The sequence below is a fragment of the Candoia aspera genome, chromosome 10 (genome assembly GCF_035149785.1).
Source record: "Candoia aspera isolate rCanAsp1 chromosome 10, rCanAsp1.hap2, whole genome shotgun sequence".
Classification (NCBI taxonomy): Eukaryota; Metazoa; Chordata; class Lepidosauria; order Squamata; family Boidae; genus Candoia; species Candoia aspera.
This window is the reverse complement of record NC_086162.1, coordinates 14,082,765-14,105,080: the sequence shown is the minus strand read 5'-3', so window position 1 is coordinate 14,105,080 and position 22,316 is coordinate 14,082,765. Positions and strand designations below refer to the sequence as shown.

The 22,316-nt window shown below is 40.3% G+C and overlaps 1 protein-coding gene across 2 annotated transcripts; it reads left to right on the top strand.

Moving 5' to 3' along the window:
• Nucleotides 1-421: 421 nt before the first annotated feature.
• On the top strand, nt 422-20,770 carry MECR (mitochondrial trans-2-enoyl-CoA reductase). Of its 2 annotated transcripts, none has more exons than XM_063312059.1 (10): nt 422-590; nt 8,017-8,114; nt 9,233-9,364; nt 10,914-11,057; nt 12,604-12,706; nt 13,834-13,936; nt 15,448-15,521; nt 16,506-16,566; nt 16,802-16,874; nt 19,029-20,770. In XM_063312059.1, exons 1-10 carry the CDS (start codon nt 430-432, stop codon nt 19,190-19,192), a joined length of 1,113 nt encoding a protein of 370 aa, XP_063168129.1. In that variant the 5' UTR covers nt 422-429; the 3' UTR covers nt 19,193-20,770. The 2 variants fall into 2 exon arrangements, with proteins under 2 accessions (XP_063168129.1, XP_063168130.1); XM_063312060.1 differs by lacking the exon at nt 422-590 and adding an exon at nt 2,176-2,256.
• The last annotated feature ends 1,546 nt before the right edge of the window (nt 20,771-22,316 follow it).

Below are 22,316 nucleotides of genomic sequence, written 5' to 3'. Positions count from 1 at the left end.
GTCAGTTATTATGATAGGTTGCTACTGCGAGTCAACCATAAAACTTCGTTCCCTTTAATTTAATAACGTCTCGCTGCGGTATATAAGAGGCTGTTTTCATTCTGCGCGGAGAGACCCACACCCTGCGCTATAGGTTGCGATTTATGGCTGCATTATTTCACTGATTCCTGTTATTGCAAATCACCCAGAGAACTTGATGAGGGCATACAAGCACAGCTAATAAATAAATGAATACGCAGCCAATAGCACCTCCCCTTCCCCAAAACGCGATTTTCCCTCTCGCAGCCTTCTCCGAGGGGGCGGGGCTACTGCGCAGAAGGGCGGAACCGAGGGAGTCAGCTACACCGAAGCTTGCTGATGACGTGCACTTAAACGGCCCGCCGAGTAAAGTGGCGGTCGTCATCGCCGGTGCGCCCGCGGACTCCAGCGATGGTTGCCATGGGCATGGCGGTGGCGGGAGGAGCGCGGGCTCGGGCGCTGCGGCCCCTCTTTGGTTACGGCCTCCGCGCTCGGTCTGCCGCAGCAGCGACCCAAGCGGGGCCGCGAGGGTTGGTCTATGAGCAGCATGGAGAGCCAGCTCAGGTCCTACAGTAAGCAGAGAAAGGCCGGGCTTGGCGTCCTTTTGCCGCGAAGCGGGGCTGTGTTATTTGGTCATCTGTTGTTCCTCGGGGGCAAAACGCAAGATGCATAATTATTGTGGTTGATCGCACAGCCAGATGTTTAGACTGGATTTGGCATTTTTGTCCACCTATCAAGTCCTTTCCAAGGACTTGGGATGATGATGATGATGATATTTTATCCTCCTTTTATCTATCTATATCAAGGTGGCGAACATACCTAATGTTCCTTCCTTCCTCCTACTTTCCCCACAACAACAACCCTGTGAGGTGGGCTGGGTTGAGAGAGAGGGACTGGCCCAATGGCCCCCATCTGGCTCTCATGTGTAAGGGAGATCTAGAACTCATGGTCTCCTGGTTCTAGGCCAGCACCTTCACCACTACACCAAACTGTCTTTTTATTATTTGTATTGCCCCTTTTTATTTTTTTATTTTTTAATGTTGAGCCCCTTTTCCCCAGGGGCTCAACATTAGCCAGAGTAGTGGTGAAAGCAGGCTGTAAATGTACAAAGGACACTGTGCACCAACACTACTTTCACGAGAGGTGGATTACAGCAGGACAAAGGGGCGATCCCATGGATTGCTTCCCACTTTGCTAAACTGTCCTGTGGTGTGTTTGCTTTGGGTGTAGAGTGTTAACATTATTCCTATAATGAGGGGGTGCCTGCTACAATTGAGAACCATCAACCATGGTTAGGAAACCATGATTTAGAGTTGTGTGATGTGTATGAACCCAGGCAAATTATGGTTGAATCAATTAAGCAAAAATGGTTGTGTGGGGGGTGAACGGAGCCTCTGGTCACTCTTGGATTTCCTTTCATGGCCTGGCAGATAACTAAAGACTCAGAGGTATCTTGAATCTTCCATTTTATGTGATGGTGGATATGCAGATCTTCATCCCCCATCTACCATGTTCCTTTCAAAATCGATAGACCCAAAGGAGATCTATTGCTTACCTTGCAGGAGATCCTGAGTTCAGTCTTGAAAAAGTTGTCTGAAGTCTTAGGGAACTGTTACCCATCAGCGGCTTGATTCATAATGTGAATTGAAATGAAGTTTTCTGGTTTGTGATATAGTGTGGAGGGAAAACCAAGTCATTGTTTAAGTTTCAGAATATTGTGAGAATCAGTATCATGGTTATGTGAACAGTAGTATTACATGATGGGCAAACCCTGTTTCTTTTATTTTTTAAAATAATTTGCTTTTTACTACTTAAAAATAAATCCCAAAATTAAGTACCTGGTCCTCATATTGCACCAAGCCATAAACTGCTTAATTTCAGTAATACTGAACTGGGTAGTTCTTGTTCTTGTGTTGCAAAGGACTTCCTGTAGAGAGAACTTAAAGGGTATATAGCTTAACTACTGCAAATATCACACATAGTAATAATCCGTGTAGGGACTATATATTTTTAAAAAAAACAGGACAACTTTCTGTAATTTTGAGATTTTAAATTTTGATTGTAAAACTTTTCCTCAAAATTTGTAGCAGGTAGATCATTCTGACCCGATAAAAACATCTGCAGCTTTGGAATAGAGCTTTTGATTCAGGTCAAATATTGAATGCAATTTTTCTGTGTCCAATCTGGACCTAAGTTTTGGGTTTTTGGCATATTTTGTAGAAATTCTAAATCCCTATTGTAAGTAGTCAAATTGCCAAATTTTATTTATTTATTTATTCATTCATTCAATTTCTATAGCCATCTCAACCAGTGACTCTGGGCAGCTCACAACAATAAAAACCATAAAACAATTACAATTAAAACAATTACAATAAAAAATAAATATACATGGCTGCCAAGTAAACAATGTAAGATGTCAATACAACCAAGGAACGGGACCATTACCACACTCGGGGCCCCAGGCCCAGGCACGTAACCAGGTCTTCACGGCCTTATGAAAGGCCAACAGGGTTGGGGACATCCTAATCTCTGAGGGGAGAATATTCCAGAGGGCAGGCGCTATGGCTGAAAAGGCACGCCTTCTAGTCCCCGTCAACTGACATTCTTTAGCCGACGGGATCCAGTTAATTAATTAAAGGTGATGTCTTCATTTGCTTGGATAATGGATGTCAATTTTAGTATAGCAAGTTTTGAAGGCCTGAGGTTAAAAAAATGGAATTATCAGAAATTATATCAGCATTTTGTTGACGTTATAGAAAGCTGTGCTAGTTTAGAGTAATCAAAATCTAGAGAAGTCTGGTAGCACCTTTTCAGTCTAACGAATTATATTAAACAGCTTGTGTTTGATCTGAATGTTTGCTGTGTGCCTTGACCAAAACTTAAGTGTTGTAAAATGTGTAATGTTGTTGTTCTTCAAGCGATTGTAAAATGTATTAAGAAAGAGTCAAGAGATGTGTGGATTACCTCTGCCTAGTCAGACTAAACAATGTACAATTGACAGCCAGTGTGGTGTGGCGGTTGAAATGTTGGATTAGAACCGGGGGCGGGGAGGGGGACCCCCTACCATGGAAGCATGCTGGGCAGATAAAGCCAATAAGACAATAGTTAAGGTTGGTTTACATTACAGGAGTCCAGCAGGATTTCCTTTTCAATAATGATAGGAAAGAAAATTGAGAAGGAAGAAATGTTACTAATAAGGCAGTCTAAGGGGCTCAGGGTATATTAGGCATCTTAAAGCTGTGATTATTGAGCAATCTGCAGAAACAGGTAAGAACTAGACCAGTGTTTCTCAGCCTTGGCAACTTTAAGATGTGTGAACTTCAACTCCCAGAATTCCCCAGCCAGCATGGGGAACTCCCCATCTTAAAGTTGCCAAGGTTGAGAAACATCGAACTAGACTGACTAGGGATTAAAAGAGAGAGAGAGAGAGAGAGAGAAAACCAGCAAGATGAAATGCTGTTAACAAAGTCTAAGGTAAGAAACTGGGGACTGAACACTTGTTAGTACATTTTGCTTAGCTGTCATGAAGATTTCAGAAAATGCTGCTCAGGAGGCTTATTCTCTTTTTATTCAAGAGAGTTGTGCTTACAGTACAGTGATCCTATGCCACAGTTTCTCAAACTTGTTGGGTGGGGAATTCTGGGAGTTGAAGTCCACACATCTTAAAGTTGCTAAGGTTGAGAAACACCTTATTCCATCACCCTTTCTTTGCAAGTGGTGCAACACCTTATTCCATCACCCTTTCTTTGCAAGTGGTGTAATGGTATTTAATTTGTGTACAGAAACGAAATCAAATATATTGGCCATAAAATTCCCTGCCCAGCATCTCATAGATTAAGCAATAGGTTTCTTACACAATTTACATGATCCGTTGCGGCAAGTGACCATTATTCAGCTGAGTGGCATAATATATTTGAGCAAATTTGGACAATTAGGTTTCTGTCATACTTTGTGGGCAATGTGGTAATTAATGATCTGTCAGCATTTCCATTATAACATCAGTTTTTCAAGGGAGCTATAAATTATTGATTAAAAAATATGGTCTCTGCAAAAATAATGAGATGTGTCTCATGTGGAATTTTTCTCGATACTGGCTTTATTATACTTAATTCTTCATTAGCCACAAAACCTATTCATCCAGCATCTCCTACAAGCATAGTAATTAGTCACATACCTATACTGGAGGGGAAGAAGTCAGCTGACAAGCATCCTAGAATTGAGCTGTGAAAAGAAAAGGTTTATGCAACACTTCTGTGCTCTGAAATTTCCACTTATGGCAGCCTTTGCTTAGGCTGGGAAATGGTTTGTTTTGACTGTGGTTTGAATAGGCCAAAACTGCTTTGTTCACATCACAACAAACTACAAATCATGGTTTGCTAACTGAATGATTAGATTCATAGCAAACCACATGATTTAGTGCAATATGTGAATCCTATTATTAGCAATGGAATGCTTAGGAAGGTGGGATTGGAGATGGATGGATGGATGGATGGATAGAACTGAACACTGCAGAATGGATCCTTTTCTTTAAAGTATTAAGAGACTAGCATGTGCATTATTGGTTTAACATTAGTAGGACATACCTAAGACTTTGTTAATGACTTTTTCCTGGATTTGTACCTCTTCAGGTTGCAAATCAAAGTTAGTATAGTTGAATGCTACTCCATTAGCAAACTAAACATGTCCTCCCCATCCCAAAATGATCTTACATGTAGAAAGCTAATGTGGATAGACGTTTTCCTTTTGTCCCTATGTTATCTCTTTTTCATCTATAGTATAGGCAGAATATTTTGAAGGGACAAGATTGAAATGTATAAACTGATACATGCCTCCTAAAGTGGTTCAATCCAGATAAGGGCTTCTCCGTTATTTCTTGCATCATTTATGTCTGAAGTCATTTCCAATATTGTGACATGTTTAGCATCCCCCCAAACGCAATCTCATTTTGAGTTCCACAGGGAACAAATTTTGCTACAAGCCCACATTCAAAGATTTCTCCACAATTATCCCTATTTACTTGATCTCTTTTTTGAAATACACAAACTGACTTTGACTCAAGATGCCTTAGATGGATGTGTTGTATGTGTGTATTTATATATACACACACACACACACACACACACACACATACATACACACACACACACTTTCTACGTGCAGTTGCTTTATGAAGAAGGTTAGATCAAGTGGACTTTCCCAGCCTAAACTCATTCCCAAAGCTTGAGAAGCACCAGGGATAGAATCTCTTCTAAGGGAGCAGGTTGATTATTACATTTGCTCTTTTTAGCTGTTCGGCACTAGACTTTTTTTTTTTTTTAGGCCAATACAACTAGTTAGAAGTGTGTGCTGTTTTCCAGAACTTACAGCAAATGATCCCCTTTAAAAAAAATCTGAATGCTGCTTGTGTTACATTTATTTATTTATATTTCAAATTTCTGTCACCGCCCATCTCCCCCAAGGGGGGACTCTGGATGGTTTGCAACACAATAACAAATTAAAACCATAAAGCATAAATTACAATACAAATAACTATTATAAACAGATAAATATATGACCCTCGTGGCTAAAAGCTCTCATTCAATAGGGAGGGTTGCCCTTCCCATCCCAGTTTACTGGGTAGTCTTTGGATATTTTTTACTATGCGATTGGATTCATGCAGTGCACTAAGCCAAAATCGAACAAACCCTCTTATGTTTTAGGGTGATGTGGGAACCCAGCTGGTCCACTTATAAGTCCTGATCTTTTAACATGAATAAAGGGGGAGCTGGAAACAGGAGCTGCTTAAAAGAAATTGCTGAATGCCTGATGTGTAGTAACGATGAGTCTGTAGTTATAGGTGAGCTACTGGAAAGCCCCCAAGGATCCAGTGCTGCCAACAAAAACTGAAAGCTCACCGTAACATTCACGCCTAGAATATTACCCTTAATTTTTTTTCCCTTTTCTCTGGGTTTAAAACCAGCATCAGAGACATGTTGGTTGCTTGCGGATATAATATCAAGTCCTCGGCAAGCGTTGGAGATGAGCTTTTTCAGCCACGTCCCCTTCTTTGTGCAGCTTGGTCACAAGGGAGGAAGGGCTTTTTTTTTTCCCTTAAGGCTTTAAAGATCCATTTGTTTCTAATTACTTTTAGCTGAGATGCATTTCTTTTATTATTTGTTTGTTTGTTCAATGTACATATGTGACTCTGGGGGACTCACACAAATTCATTATATGGGCTGCCCTGGATTAATGATGGGTTATCTTGTGTTGGTAAGCTTATTATTTAGTGTCCTGCGTCTTTTGTATAAGACACGTTATATAAAAAGGCAATCTAGAAATACTTGAAATATATTTTAAATTAGACCAGCGCCATCCCAGTTGTTGAGTCTGTGAACTACTTGTAATTGAAGGGGAAATTATTTGTGGTCTCAGGGGAGGATAGAATTGAAAAGCAGGGAAATATAAAATAGAGTGCACGCTTTAATGATAGAGCAGGGCTGTGGTTCTGGGAGAAAGTAACCACCACAGCCATGTGGGTGATGGATAACTCTATTCTAATTAAGTTCCAACAGATGAGCAGTAATTCCAGACTGAAGTAAGCCATAAAACCTCATTGAGTGCAGCACAGATGTTACTTGGGATTTGAAAAAGGCTTTGGGTTCCTGTACTGAAGAACTTATACAAACATTCCTATGACTTTAAGAGTTGAAGCTGAGCAGTTGTGGTTGGGATCAGTTGGTTTAAAACCACCTCAGTCTGAACGCCTTTGAGTTCTCAGGACTGTTCTGTTGAAACAGCCAGTCCTATTTTAATTCTAGCAGTATGTGGCTTTCCTCTTTATGAAGAAATTAAACAATACTTTCTGTGTTCAAGTCTCCTGAGTAATAAGAGGTCTTGTGTTATCTGGCACGTCTCAGATGTCTGAAAACGGGTGTGATGGAGGGGAGAAATAATCTAAAACTAGATTACTTTATAATCTGATAGCAGGTTAGAGAATCTGATCCCTGTGGTCTTATTTGAACTGATTTTGCCAACCTGTACTGTATTAAGTAGTGTTGAAAGAGCTGGAATGTATTCTTTCTGTACATTGCTTCCTGTATGTTGGTCCTGGCTGAGCAATTTGTATTGAGAGATTCAAATCCATAAATAGGTATTTTAATGCAACCCATGAACTTCCAGGCTTATTGAGAATTATTTTTTATTTTTGTAATAGAATCAGCTGGCTTCGGAGACACTCCTTTCAAAATGAATCAGGAAGACAAAACCAGCTGAGCTAACAGATAACAATTTTAAAATGTTTAAAACTAAGTATAGCGCTTAAGAGAATAAATATAGCGCTTAAGAGAATAAATAAATAATAATATAGCATTTAAGAGAAACATAAATATACTAAAACTGCATTCCCCAGTCCTCTGTGTTCAATCTGATATCTTTGCTGAGATGTGACATTAACGTTACTTCTATAGTTTGGGTACTTTTCATTTCTTTATTTAAAAAGGTGGTTGACTCTAAACTTTTTCAGTAGTATTTTGCTAGAATTTAATAAGCTGACGTTGTACTAAATAGGGGATGGAAGAATAATAATCAGAAATTAGATTTTAAAGGGGGAAAAAATGGAAGGGCAACTTAAGAAAAGAGGCTAGCAGCTGTATTTTCTGGGTTGTCCGTCTGTCAGAATTCATCCTAGACTAAATATTAAATCTGTAACTATACATGAAACTGGTTTTTAAATGAAAGAATAAAACCTATAAATACTGACATTGGCATAAAAGGAAGAATGGTGCTTAAGTGTATTGCTGGGTTCCCATCACACAAAAGCAGGCTGTAGTATGGTTTAGTATAATCTGTATGTGCACCTCATGTATGTTTTCTTTTTTGTAAAAAAGGTTGGTGCTGATGAGCAAGCTGATAGAGCTTGTCTTCTGACAAACTGCCCCCAAGTGAAATGCTTGCAAATCTCTTGGCTGGCAAAGAGAAGCTTAAGAATAATAACTGTATTTTGCCTCCTTTCCCTTGCAGCCTAAAAGACATAGGTTTAGCAAAACTGGGGGGTTCTGGAGTCCATGTGAAAATGATTGCAGCTCCTATCAATCCATCAGACATCAATATGATTCAAGGTAACTTTGACATAATGCACATGGTTTAATTCTTGCCTCCCATATTCTTCCTTTATATGGTGCTGTCAAGTGACAATTAAGCAACTAGATTGTCCACATTTAATGGTATCCCCAGTGAGATAGTACACAGGATCGACAGAGTTAGCTTTCCTACTCCTGCTGCTACCTCCATCAATTCAACTTAGGCTATATTACTTTGCATCTCTGGAAACATTCCGAAGAGCCAGTAATAAAATGACTAGGTTTGGAAATTGCCACATGCAGAGGGCCTCTGAATGTGGCAATCTAAATAGCATTTTGAGCACAAAATATACATACATGTCAAAGCTACGTAATATATACACACTATCCATAGTAAGTGGTATTATTCATATAAACTTGGAGATGGCGATTATACCAAACATTGAAGAAGAGAAGGGTGGGGGGTGTTTCTTTTTTGTGGGAGTACAGCTGTCTATTAACCCTGCAGGATCTTTTCTAACCAGAGTTCTAAAACCAGACCTGATTGGCTAGCAGAATCAGGAACTCCAAGGAGAAATTTCAGCCACTCCATGCCTGGATATACACGTTACATTAAGATATAATATGATTTGCTTGATTTAAGTTTTTTATGGTGTGTGAACCATTATGTTTTTTAACCTATGGTTTTATGGCTTAGCGTTATAGTATGAATCCAGTCCAATTGTGTTTTAAAAGGCAAAATTGCCTAAAGTTTTGCTTAATGGAAATACTTAACTGAGGCTTAATAGAACATTTCATCCATTAAGAACCCTGAAACCCTCTTCCAAGATTGGAATCTAAGCCCCACCCATTTGAGAATGCAGCCTCAGCCTACTGGGTGATCCCAGTGTGGCCCAGGGCTGAGAGTCATAAGTGAACTGATTCAGTATTATTCCACCTTGAGTTATTTATTTAAAAAAATAATAAAGGCAGGATATACATACATGCATGCATGCATGCATGCATGCATACTTTGTTGTGATCTAACTTGGAAACCTTTATGGCTGTATGTGTTATGTGCTATTGGAATTTTCTACTGAATAAGAAAATCATATAAATGTCGAAGCAAGCTTGGATTAATTAATTCATATCCCAAAATTGCTTTTGTTGCCTTACAGGAACCTATGCCATTCTTGCTGACTTACCTGCGGTTGCTGGGAATGAAGGAGTTGGGCAAGTGATGGACACAGGGAATTGTGTGACTGCTTTGAAACCAGGAGACTGGGTGATTCCAGCTGATGCAGGACTTGGTGAATTTTTAAGTTACCATCAAACTTTTAAAAAAGAAAAAAGGACTAGATCTCACCACTTAATAAGGGAACCAGGAAAGAAGGGACCTCAACAAGATGCAGAGCTTATCAGACAGTCAGATTCTCCAAATGAGAAGCTTCCTCCATCTGCTGCACTCTTGCCAAGAGTCCAAGCAGCTTGCCTATAGAGGCTTCTATCGGTTATCCTCTGATAGAACGTTTATATCTACTTCATTTTTGCAACAAACTAGAAATTTAGCTGTACAATAGGTAGACTGAGATAGTGTTGTTCAGTGGATAGTACTTTTGAATTTGGCCATGATTCAGGATGCAACTGTTAGCAAATGTATTTGTATCCTTCCCTACCCTAATATATGGGCCACAAAACAGCTTTGAGATAGTGAGAAGCCTTATGTTACGAAAAAAGCAGAGAGAGAAAAGGTGCTTCTTTAGAAAAGTGCCCTGTACCATAACCCTGGTCCCGGTTAGGAGACCTCATGGCTTTGTTTAACATTTTAACAGTGACACAGGAGAGCAAACCGTAGTTCTCTCCATAATTCATCTCTTCTACTAAACTGTTGTTTCCTTAACCATGGCATATTGGGTAAAACATAATTGCCTGGGCTCACACAACAAACTAAGTTAGGGGCATGTAAACGGTTTCATACGTAAAACAGGTGGTTCACGCCAAACCAAAATGTGCTTTTGGTTTGGATGCAGAATGAAACAGGACTGTTTAGTTCCAGACACATACCAGGACCCAGATGTTGGGCAGAAGTGTTTTGTGGGGGGGAAAGCAAAAGCCAACACTCGGGTGTTTCCTTGGTAATGGTGGAGTAGGGAGTAGCAGTGCCAAATATCCTTCTTTTGCAAGTACAGGAGAAAGGAGGTGACATACACTCTCCTTGCCCTTCAACCAATAAAATCATTCCAGGATCCCTGTGGGTTTGGTTTCAGCCAAAACCTGTGCCAAACCACAACTGATCCAGAATTGTTTGGCAGAACTCCTGGAACACAATGTGCTTTTTGGGAATTGAAGCAAAACACATTTGTCCATTTTGTCCAGTCCCTCTGCTAAGCCTTAAATCTTTGTCTACAAATCATAGTGGCCAGATCGGCAGAACACGTTAAGCCAAAACTGAGGAAATCATGAAAGCTGGCTGGGTGACCTTGGGCCAGTTGCTCTCTCTCAGCCCAACTCACCTCACGGGGTTGTTGCTGTTGTGGGGAAAATAGGAGGAGGAAGGAGTATTAGGTAAGTTCGCCACCTTGAGTTAATTATAAAAATAATAAAGGCAGGATAGAAAACTAAATCAATGAATAAAATTTTTATGGCATAGCCCAGTGTGTGAAACACAGTGGCTGTTTGGAAACCATAGTTTATAACTTAGTATGTTGTGCATACCCAACCAGTTATTACCTTTTCAATGGTTTATCTGTTGAGTATTTCATGGCAGTACTTTAGACCTCTTACTAGAGCTGAGAAGTTCCAAACTGTAGTTAGCTGTTCCATAACCTGAATCATGTCTTTCTTCATCCGTTACAAAAGGAACTTGGCGGACCGAAGCGGTATTTGATGAGAAAACTCTGCTGAAAATCCCACCGGATATTCCATTGACTTGTGCTGCCACATTGAGTGTTAACCCCTGCACAGCTTATCGGATGTTGTCTGATTTTGAGATTTTGGCTCCAGGTATGTATTTATTTAAATGAAATTTAAATAAATAAAGGGACGCGGTGGCGCTGCGGGTTAAACCGCTGAGCTGTCGATCGGAAGGTTGGCGGTTCGAAACCGCGCGGCGGGGTGAGCTCCCGTTGCTCGTCCCAGCTCCTGCACACCAAGCAGTTCGAAAACATGCAAATGTGAGTAGATCAATAGGTACCGCTTCGGCGGGAAGGTAACGGCGTTCCGAGTCGTCATGCTGGCCACATGACCCGGAAGTGTCTATGACAACGCCGGCTCCAAGGCTTAGAAACGGAGATGAGCACCGCCCCCTAGAGTCGGATTCGACTGGACTTTCCGTCAAGGGAAACCTTTACCTTTACCTTTATGTATTTATTTGATTGTTTGTTTATAGAATTTATATGGCCGCCCACCTTGAAAATTGCAACTTTGGGCAGCATACAGGAAAACATACAAAAAAAAACCCTTCCAAAAGCATTTGCTGTAGCTGACCAGAATAACTTCACCTTTACCGACGTGAACATTCATATAGCTGTTAGTTAGGCAAAGGGAAATTAAGGGCTAAGGCTTATATTTTTTTAAATTTCATTTAAAATGCTGGGCCTTTTTTTAAATATGCCAAGATTAGTCTGCAAGTTTACAGCCCAAACTTTCTTGGGAAACAGAGCGGTTACATGCTTGAGCAATGGTCAGTTCTGTACACTTAGCACTAGTTTGTGCGCCTTTTGCACAGGTTCTTGGTTTTGTCATTCATATTTTGATAGGTATGCTAGCGAGCAAGAGCTATAGCAGATTTCCAAGAAATATCTGGCCTCGAGAGGAGCCTTGAGGGGCCTTCATTCTGAGTCAGTAGGCTTGTTCTTTTAACAATTTGTGAAATATCTGTGGAATTTCCAGCCATGAGGCCTGAGGGAATATGAACAAGGTACAAATAATGTCTTAATTTGATTTGTTCATTTTAGTGACTAATGAAGTCTAAAGTTCAACGGTATGTAGGATATCATTTATTAATAATTAATTTTGCGCCTCCAGAAAACCTGCCAGAATCAAAGTTTGAGCATCATCCTGAAAAAGTCTAAGATACATTTTATCAGAGTAGTTCTTGATGGCCAGGAATAAGAAAGGGCAGCATGAAATATGGGTAGATGAATAATTGCAACTGGGATTGTACATTGGTTTTTTTGGCAAGATACTTCTTTTTCTTCCTGCAAACTTGTGAGTTAGGTTATATTTCTAGTACCCTTTCCTGCTATTCATGGGCTCTTCTTGAGATTTCTTTCTTTGCGTATCTGCAGATAATCATTTAACAAAGATGTCCATGACCGATAACAAAATACAGCCATTGGTAATAGAATTTCCATCTCTTTTCTAAGGCATACCTTTTAAACTAGGAATAAAATGTGTCAGCTAATATGAGGTACGGCACCGGTTGTGCTATTTTCTCAAACGAATAATGATGATGAGAGTGTCTTCCACTTGAAGGAAAGGAGAATTTCTTTCTTTTCAAAAAAGGAATATTTTTGAAACCAGAGATAGTGTGTCTGTTTGTCTGCAGGAGAGTCTGTCATCCAGAATGCAGCCAATAGTGGAGTGGGACAGGCTGTAATCCAGATTGCAGCAGCCAAGGGCATCAAAACAATAAATGTAGTAAGAAATAGGTGAGTGCCTAATAAAACTGTTTTTTTTTCCTTCCTTTTCTTTTTCCCTGTTGCTTTTGTCCAGTCAGCATCCTTCGGTTTATGCTAAATCTGCCCAATCAAGGAGGAGATTCTCTTAGACACACCTTTCGTTTAGATACAGATTACATGACTGCATTATATGATGCTCAGACAGTTTTTTAAAAGGTCACCAGTTTGAGCATTAATTTCCATTAGGCGCATACAAAAGGTTTCCAATTTGTATATCTGAGACGGTGTATTTTTAATTTGAATGCAGGACTTTAATATGAGAAGTTTTCATGTTCTGCATTCCACCTGATGTGGGACCTATGGCATAATGTTCCCCTGCAACTCTTGCAACGGTCTTGGGTGGTAGTAGTGACTTGCCTATTAGGACTGTGCAGTGCAATCCATGGTTTGATTCTGAAAAGATGCTTTGGAGTAGGTGAAGGCACAAATGTAGGACCTGTCTGCAGTTCCTTAAAGCAGCTGAGATTTTTCCTGGAATTGAACAGTAATTGTAGAGAGTTTTATATGAAAGCTTCAGGTTTTTGTGGCTATTTGATGCTAATTTTTGTTCACAGTAATTGATAAAATTACTATTAATCGCAAGCATTCTTTGTTTCTGAATGAGGGATATGTCATTTCAGCAGCTCTTTTCTCAGAAGATGTCTTCCTTTGTAGAACATGCATACTTTAATAAAAAATATATTTGAAAACTACTACATAATCAACTAAAGCATCCCTTCAGCTGATTAAAGAGTGTAAAAAGTTTCTTCTATTCCAACTCTTTAAAAGTAGGATCCCTAGAATCAATAGTGTTACATATTAGATCACATCCATTTACTCAGAATGCCTAGGATCTCTTCTACCCGCTTCCCAACTATACTTCAATGAAATGCCAGTTCTGATCTCCCTGGGCCTTGTAGAAAGGGTCCTAGAAGTGATCTGGCTGATAAATGGCAGAATCCACAAGTCCCCTGAGCCACTTCAGCAGTTGGCATGTGTTGTTGTTGTTGTTATTACTTGAACATTTATAATAGTGTGCATTCCCATATCAATTTAATGTTCTCACTGCCTTTTATGCCCCACCAAATCATCATCATCTGATCTTTTTTTTCCCACAGACCAAACCTCCAGGATCTTATAGATAGACTTAAGTCCCTTGGAGCAGACTACATTATCACAGAGGAGATGCTAAGAAAACCAGAAATGAAAGAGTTGTTTAAGGTATATACGACAACAAAAACACTGTGACTGTGAAATAGCCAAAGAAAGCAGGGTTGCTGCAGTGAATTGGACCGTGTTAGTTACTTCTTTCACACAACCTGCTTTAGCCATAATGCAGTTTGTTTGGTTTTGTCCTATGGTTTTGTATATACCTAATCCTTGAGATTTGAAGCTTAGTATGTTATGTTATGCGAGGGACGCGGTGGCGCTGCGGGTTAAACCGCTGAGCTGCTGAGCTTGCCAGTCGGAAGGTCGGTGGTTCGAATCCGTGTGACAGGGTGAGCTCCCGTTGCTAGTCCCAGCTCCTGCCAACCTAGCAGTTCAAAAACATGCAAATGTGAGTAGATTAATAGGTACCGCTTCGGCAGGCAGGTAACGGCATTCCGTGTAGTCGTGCTGGCCACATGACCACGGAAGGGTCTACGGACAAACGCCGGCTCTTCAGCTTTGAAACAGAGATGAGCACCGCCGCCTAGAGTTGGACATGACTGGACTTAATGTCAAGGGAAACCTTTACTTTTACCCATGTTATGTGAACCCAGGCAGTTTGCAGGACCTCAGGGAAATATATGAGGTAACACAGGCAGTGAGAAAGAGTCCTTTTTGAATGGCTACTGGATACAGCTCAGAAACATGGGTTTCGATCTTCTTTCCCATGAATAACTTATGGCTTAAATTCTTCACAATTCTGATGCTTGATCGTAAGAAATGCCAAGTTTGTGTCAGAAAATATAAGCCTGCTTAGCACGTTTGGTTCTACAAAACTGAAAAATCTCTAATCTCTAGATTTTTATTACTGCAAAAGATTGCAGTGAAACATCAAGACAGGTGTTTAGGAAAACAACATAAAAGAACTCCTCCAGCATGTGGTGAAAAGAAATCATATGGGTGCTGTTTACTTGATGGGTTTTTTTTTATATAAACCTTGTTTGTGATCAATTTTACAATGTTAAATTATAGTTTTAATTTCAGAGGAGATACCAAAGGGATATGGATATGGATATTGCCCTGCGCAATGATATTTCAGTCCTCTTTAATGAGACACACTGATTGGGATTAAGGCAAGAACACAACGTACTCTCCCCTGTCTTCCCTCTTTGGTTCAGGCTGCTCCCTGTTTATGCCACCCTGCGGGAAAATAATTTCCAGACTCCAGATAAAACTGTTCAGTGCATACAGGTGGCACACACTGATATAGTCCTAATAAAACGCTAAATGAGCAAAATCAACAACACTTCCCCACGCTCATCTTAGGTCTGCTTCAGGTTTGCCTTGCCAAGTATTAGGCCAAATCACAAACGTCTCGGCATTTCACCTTTGATCCTTCTTTGTTCTGCTGTTGCCAAAGTCACAATCAAGTGTCCGACTTCCCATTCTGTGCTGAAAGACTCCGAAGCTCTGTAAGATGAAAGCCTAAGAATTTCTTAGCAGAATCAAACATTTCTTTCTGTGAACGATTTGGAGGAGTTAAAGCAAGACACAACTTATTTCTTTATACTTTTCTCCTCCAGGAAATTCCTAAGCCCTCATTAGCTCTGAACGGCGTTGGAGGGAAAAGTGCTACTGAGCTGATGCGTCACTTGCGGTAAATTTAGCTTTTGTTTGCTTGAATTATATCTGTAGTAATTGTTTAACTCTACTTAAATGCTCAATGGGCAATTTGTTTTTATTTGCATTTTTGGTGTGAGTTGCCTAAGAAAAGTACTTTTGAAGTGTGGCATAAATGCCTTAAATTTGCTAGTCTGGATTAGTGCAAGGATTTGCAGATTTGTTCCGTGTGTATCATTCTTGTCTTGAAAATAACAAATTTGCAATTGCATTGAATACTGTCTAAAAGGCTTCGCTTGAGTGGCATTTAATAAAGAAATTAAGAAGTACTTAAGAACCTCATGAAAAACCTCCTTGCTGAGCTAGCAAGCTGCCAGGGTTGAAGGATTTTGTGCTACTTCCATAAAATATTTAAACTTCATAATTTCAGTGAAATCTAGCTCCATAGCCCTGGGATAGTCAGCAAAGATCCTGGTATCACCATTCCATTGTAGTAAGATGAACTTACTGTGCATTAAGACTAATTTTTTCGCAAATATAACTTCTCATGTTTAGACAGGGGGAGGAGACTGGTATTCTAAGCCAGTTGCCGGAATTGTAGGGAGTTTATAGATCAGAGTCTATCTGGATTTTGCACCTTAAGGGACTCCCTCAAGAATGCCTTGAAAACCTGAAGATACGTGACCAAACCCCCGTGTTGTCTTTCAAGAAGTCTTGAACCAGATCCATGGGGAAAAGTTCTCTGCAAAGGACAGCTGTGTTAAAGATTTTAGTGGGGGTTTGGAAGGGAACCCCTTCCAGCTTTCTCAGTACTTTGCATCATTTAAATTGGATCCTGTGAACCCTCCAGAAAAGGGCAGTGTACTTGCTGTGAATCGCTGGACTGCATGGTTTCCAATTAAAGGCTGCAGAAATTAACTAGGTGGCCAAAGGTCAAGGAAGCTAGACAGTAAACTAGGGTCTGAATGGAGGTAATTTGCCAGTGTAATTGCCTTTATCTGCTCCCTGATTCTTCCATTAGGCATAACGGGACCATGGTTACCTACGGTGGGATGTCAAAGCAGCCTGTGACAGTCCCTTTGGTGAGTAGCCATAAGGTTTTCTGGCCAGTCTTTTTATCCTGCACATGTTCCCTTTCCTCAGATAGTACAGCTATTTCTATCAGTACATCAGGTTTTCCAGTGCACTGAATTGTTAGAGCAGAATCTCTAGGAGGAGAATCATTCTGATATCCCCATGTTGTGATGCAAAATTCCCCCCATCCAAAAGATGTATTTCAGAACTTGTGAATTGTAATTCCTCTGCCTGTTTCTGCAGAGTGCATTGATCTTTAAGAATGTCAAGCTTTGTGGCTTTTGGATGACCCAGTGGAAGAGGGACAGTGGTCAAAGTAAGTGGTGTTTGTTTTTATATTAGTAGTCGATGAAATCTGCCTTCACCTCTAAAGAAGCTTTCTCATCTCTTTAATTAGGTGGATTAAAATACATGCTAAATAATATGCAGCCAATGAAAATAAAACTCCATACCTGAAAATTGAAAGTCAGCTGTGGGTATTAGAAAAATAGGGCTATGGGAAAAGAGGAGAATATGGTTCCTTAGCTAAGTGAAAAGGGTTGTGGCAGAACATCTGTGATGGACCTCTTTGCATCTCCAGTAAAAAGTGAAAGAAAAGTCACCGCCAGAGATATTGGTTGACTTTAATCAGGTCTTGACGATACTCTGCCGGCCACTTTATAGTCTTGAGTTAGAATTGGTGGTGGTTGGGCCTTTGGGATCTGGGGATTACAAAAACACATTAAGTACTTCCCACAACCTTGGTCTGTTTACTCCTTCCCTACCCAAAAGAGACAATTCAAACTGCATCATGTATTGAACTTCTGGGTATTGCTGATTTTTGTTTTCAGGCTGCCTGACTCTAGAGAGCAATTTATTTATTTATTTAATCAATCAATCAATCAATCAGTCCAGTGTGTAGAGTTGCCTAACTCAATTGATTCTGGGCTTACAGTCACTTACAGTAAAAACAACCAATAAAAAAAAACCCTACTAAAATGACATGACCTGATAAAACTAATAAACCCCCAAAAAAGAGCAAGGCTCAATAATACAAGAGAACCAAAGAGAACTACTTTTCATCCCAGGGCCTGGAGGGAGAGCCAGGTCTTCAAGGCTTGCTTAAAAGATGGCAGGGTTGGGCTTCTGGTGAGGACATGGTGGACTTGAACGGCTGTGCCCACAGGCTCAGCGGGCAGAGCTGACAACACGGCATTTTTTTCGGGCTCAGGCAGGTTTTCCTGAAGCCCAGGAGTGTTTTCCAGAAAAAGGAAAACACTTGGAATCACCCCATCTGCACTTCAGACGGCTGCTTGTAGTCAGAAGATCGCAAACAGCGTTTTGCGTTCGACTGGTAAGAGCTTAGCTGGGAGGCGGGGACGTCACCATTTCCAAGCCATGCTGTAGCCTTAAGGGGACACTAAGACCAGCCACCCCATTTCTCGATCACCCAACTTATATTTCTTTTAAGTACACATACCTTAAGAGAGGCTTTCTACAGCAAGGAGAAGCTGGCTTTCTTGGTGCTTATCATTATTTTGGGGGTTACTTTTTTAAAAATTCTCTTTAAGTTTTGGACTTTGTTTTCCCTCTAAATATTAAGGAGGATTGAGATAATTTTCTCCCTGTTACTGTTTCTGTACTAAATTTGAAGATATTGGTATTTCCCTACACGTTGAATCGGCTGATTTGAACCTTCGGCTTTCCGCTTCTACTTTCCCTTGAGAACTGTCTGCTATCTCACTCTCATTTTATGTAAACACACTTCAGAACTCTTCCATATCCACGAATTTTGCTGGTTAAGCTCCTGGGGGCGCCATAATCTACTGCATGAGACATGGAGGACTTAAACAGATTTTTCTCTGACTTCCACCAAGATTTTAAACAGATTCTTTCTGACTCCTACCAAGTTTTTATGCAAGACATTCAGGACATTGTGGAAAATATGAGGTCTAGAATGTGTCATCTGGTTGGGGATGTCGTGGACAAAACTGAGGATTTTAACAGTGACCGAAATGCCTTCTAAGAGTGAGATCGGGATTTCTATTGAAATGCTGGATGAAGAGTTGGAGAAATTTAAGGGAGAGAGTGAATTGCAAGCCACAAGTGAAATTGCTTTTCTGGTGGAATGCCAGGAAAAAGAAGGGGTTATTATGTATGGGAGGTCAGAAGTCACCTCTTTTTGTAATTTTGAAAAATTTCTCTCTTGTGTTTTCACACTTTTTTAGTTGTTGTTTTTTGTAGTTCTTTGTTTTTCTGTAGCTTTTATCTTTGCTTGAAACTTAATAAAATTCTTATTAAAAAAAAAAAGATGGCAGGGTGGGGCAACACAAACCTCTGGTGAGAATACCGTTCCAGAGGGCAGGCAGAAGAGGTATAAAGCAGAATTTATTGTACTAACGATGATTATTTGTTCTCTTGAATCTAAACTCAGTAGTACCCAAAGAAAGAACAGTTGATACCTGCTTTGTGCTTTCTTTTCTGTACACAGACAAGGAGAAGCTGGAAACAATGATAGCAGACCTGTGCAGTCTCATTCGAAAGGGTCAACTGGTCGCTCCGATCTGCCAAGAAGTCCCTTTGGTAGATTACCAAGCAGCTTTAAAGGTCTCCCTGGAACCATATGTATCAGTTAAGCAGATCCTCCGGATGTGACACTTCTGTAGTCTGATGGGAAAATAGCACGCAAGTGTTTCCAGTGGACTTCAGTCCCAGGAGGCCTGAGTGATTCAGAATTACAGAACTGAACTGAGTTATATCCCCATGTCCATCCTCCAGCAAACAGGGAAAGACAGAGGAACGGGGAGCAAACAGTGCGGGTTTAATGTATATAGGAGATCACTATCCAATAACAATGATGGCATGGTTTCTACATAACCAGGGAATCCTGGTAGACTTGATTGAAGTGTGGAGGAAAAAGAGTCATTTCAGCCCACGGAAGACCTGCTCTCAAGAGTTCTTTCCCTAGAGAAGCTCCATCTATGCTGATGTAGGTGTGCACATTCAGAATATCAGACAGTGTGATGAGACTTCCTCAGGAGTGGGATGAGATGGGGCAGAGGCTGGTCCCACTGGGATAAAAGACTTCATAGATATCTAATTCTAATTCTGCAGATTATAATGAATGAGCTGAGCTAGGTAGCTTTTAAGTATTTTCCCCCTTTACATATACAGGATGTTGTCGACAATCTTTGCGGCATTGGACAGATCCTTCTCTTTTCCTGAGCAAAAGGACTCTGACAAGTCAGTCATTGGACTAGAAAACCACAGTGGATGCACTGAGTACCAAAATTAGTTCTGTGGCTTCTAAGACAGCTTTCCCCAACTTCACATTTGACTTTCATAATTCTTGGGCCACATAACTGACAGCCATGCTGGCTGGGAATTATATGAACCAGTCCAAAATATTTGGGGGACACCAGGTTGGGGAAGAATGTTCTAAGCTATTCTCATGCATTCTCAGAGGTGCAGCAGCAGCAGCAGGTGTTAGAGAGTGATCTGTGCTGTAAAATGCAACAAGGAAAACTAGTTTCACTTAGTAGGTTTCTTACATTTGCAGAGTGCTAGAAAGCCTTTGGCCCAGGAGAGATCAGAAAAGTCACACACCAGGCATTTCTATAAAAATAATTTTATTTACAGAAAGCAAAACATATTTAAAGGCTTTTTGCTGAGAGGAGAGATTTCTCTCAGCTGCATATTCTCTGCAAGCCTACACAGAAGGGAAACTGAAACTAAAACAAGTCCAGGCAAGTTCCTCCCTTAGGCAATGCAACCATTCACACAGTGAAAAGGGGACAAATTCAACCTCTTCACTCGCCAAAATGATTAGTTACCATAGTAACCTTAATCTGTAGTAGAAAAACATATTAACATCTTAGTCACTCCTTTTCATTCTAATGAGCTTTGTTAGTTTATTAAAGGTGGGTGGCATAACTCAGGAGTTGTAATTAGCCCACCAGGGTGTTCTCCTTGGAGCCACCAGCATGCAAGGGAGTAACAGCTGCTATGTAATCTGAGAGCCCTGATGGGTCAAATGTAGCCTGCAGCATCGAAAGTCCTTTTGGGGATATAATATCTGAAAAAGAACAGTTTTGAATTGGTTATTTATATCATGATGGCTGTAACTGAAATGAAAGCAAATTGCATTTGATTACAAACCTGTTCTTGCAAAACCACGAAATGGCCATTGAAATGCCAGTGATTTTCATCTCCAGTAAAATGTTCTAGCTCTGACCACTGATGGGGTTTTTTCTTGGCCTTAATAATAGGAAATGACAGCCTTGAAGCCGTTCAGTTGCCCAGTGTTCTGCATCAGTTTTGAATCTCTTCCACTGTACTGGTTTAATAGTTTGTGTCATGCTTTCAGACATTAGATTTGGTACGTAGGAGTCATGTGCTCTTATGCCTAAAATGCAAATGAACGTGCTGGACTTAGACAAATGCATGGCATGATTAGAATGAAATGGTAGATTGGTCCTACATAAGTTGGGTATGGCATGAGAAAGACATGTGCATTTTAGTTTTGGGTGGCTTTGGTTTGCTTTATTATGGTTTGCATTTACCATTCCATAGCGTGCAGTGGGAACCAAATACAGGTAGTCCTCACTTAACAACCATTCGTTTAATGATGGTTCAGACTTACGACAGTGCTGAAAAAATTGACTTACAACCAGTTCTTGCACTTACAACCATTGCAGCATCCCCGTGGTCACATGATCATTATTTGTGCTCTTGGCAACCAGTTCACATTTATGACCGTCGCAGCGTCCCATGGTCACGTGCTCGCCATTTTCGACCTTCCCGGCTGGCTTCTAGCAAGCAAAATCAATGGGGAACTGTGTGATTTGCTTAACAACCACATGGTTCACTTAACAACTGCCCCCAAAGTCATAAAATCAGGTCAGGTTTGCTTAATGACCACTTCACTTAGCAACCGAAATTCTGGTCTCAGTTGTGGTCATTAAGCGAGGACTACCTGTAATTAGACCTGTTCTGAAAATGGTCTACATTTTTGCTGTATTTCAAAGAATGGCATTCAAATGGAAGGGCTTTGTATGCCTCAACTGTAACCATCCCACCCAGATTTGGGACTCTTCAGTTTGAAAAGAGAGTCATGGAGGGCTTGAAGGAAAAAGTAATGTTATATTTCTCCCTTTCAATTTAAATGCTCCAGTCCTTGTCATGTTCCCTCTGAAGCAGGAAAGAGAAATCTGAGAAAACCTATGGTTCTAGGATGCTATCCCATGTACCACTAGACCACAACTGACATCTTTATAATCCATTCTTCCATTGTAGGAACTTCAGTGTTCCTCCATCATTGTGCATATAATAATCTTAATTCAGCAGAAGGTCAAAAAAAAAAAAAAGATCCCTGCTAAGGTCATTCATATCAAAGCAAAGTAAATCAGAAGCTTAGTGTGCAAGGTATTTTCTAACTTAATCACCAGCTAATTGCTTATAATATGTTGCTATCCTGCTTCTCTGTTTAGTAATAGGCCTCTAAAAAGATACCCTTTAAATGATAAATCATTGAATTAGCAGCAAAACTAAAGTAGAATGCTTGGTTTAAAACAATTGGAGCCTAAATAGTATTAAATGACAGGGGCAGGAAAATTACATGGATTGTCTTTGAAGACACCAGTAGTAGAGTTCAACTCCAAAAGACTTCATTTTTCTTATACCCTGTGAGTCTACACCTTGCATTAAACCATGGTTTGCACAGCAATGTTTTTTGGCTAAGCCAGCCTAGACTGAATTTCCATCACAGTGTGCTAAAACC

Excerpts from the sequence above, each read along its gene's own strand:
- MECR (XM_063312059.1), top strand. The coding sequence starts at position 430 with ATGGTTGCCATGGGCATGGCGGTGGCGGGAGGAGCGCGGGCTCGGGCG. Across the intron at positions 591-8,016 it reads GAGCCAGCTCAGGTCCTACA|CCTAAAAGACATAGGTTTAG; the intron begins GTAAGCAGAGAA and ends TTTCCCTTGCAG. Across the intron at positions 13,937-15,447 it reads AAATGAAAGAGTTGTTTAAG|GAAATTCCTAAGCCCTCATT; the intron begins GTATATACGACA and ends TTTCTCCTCCAG.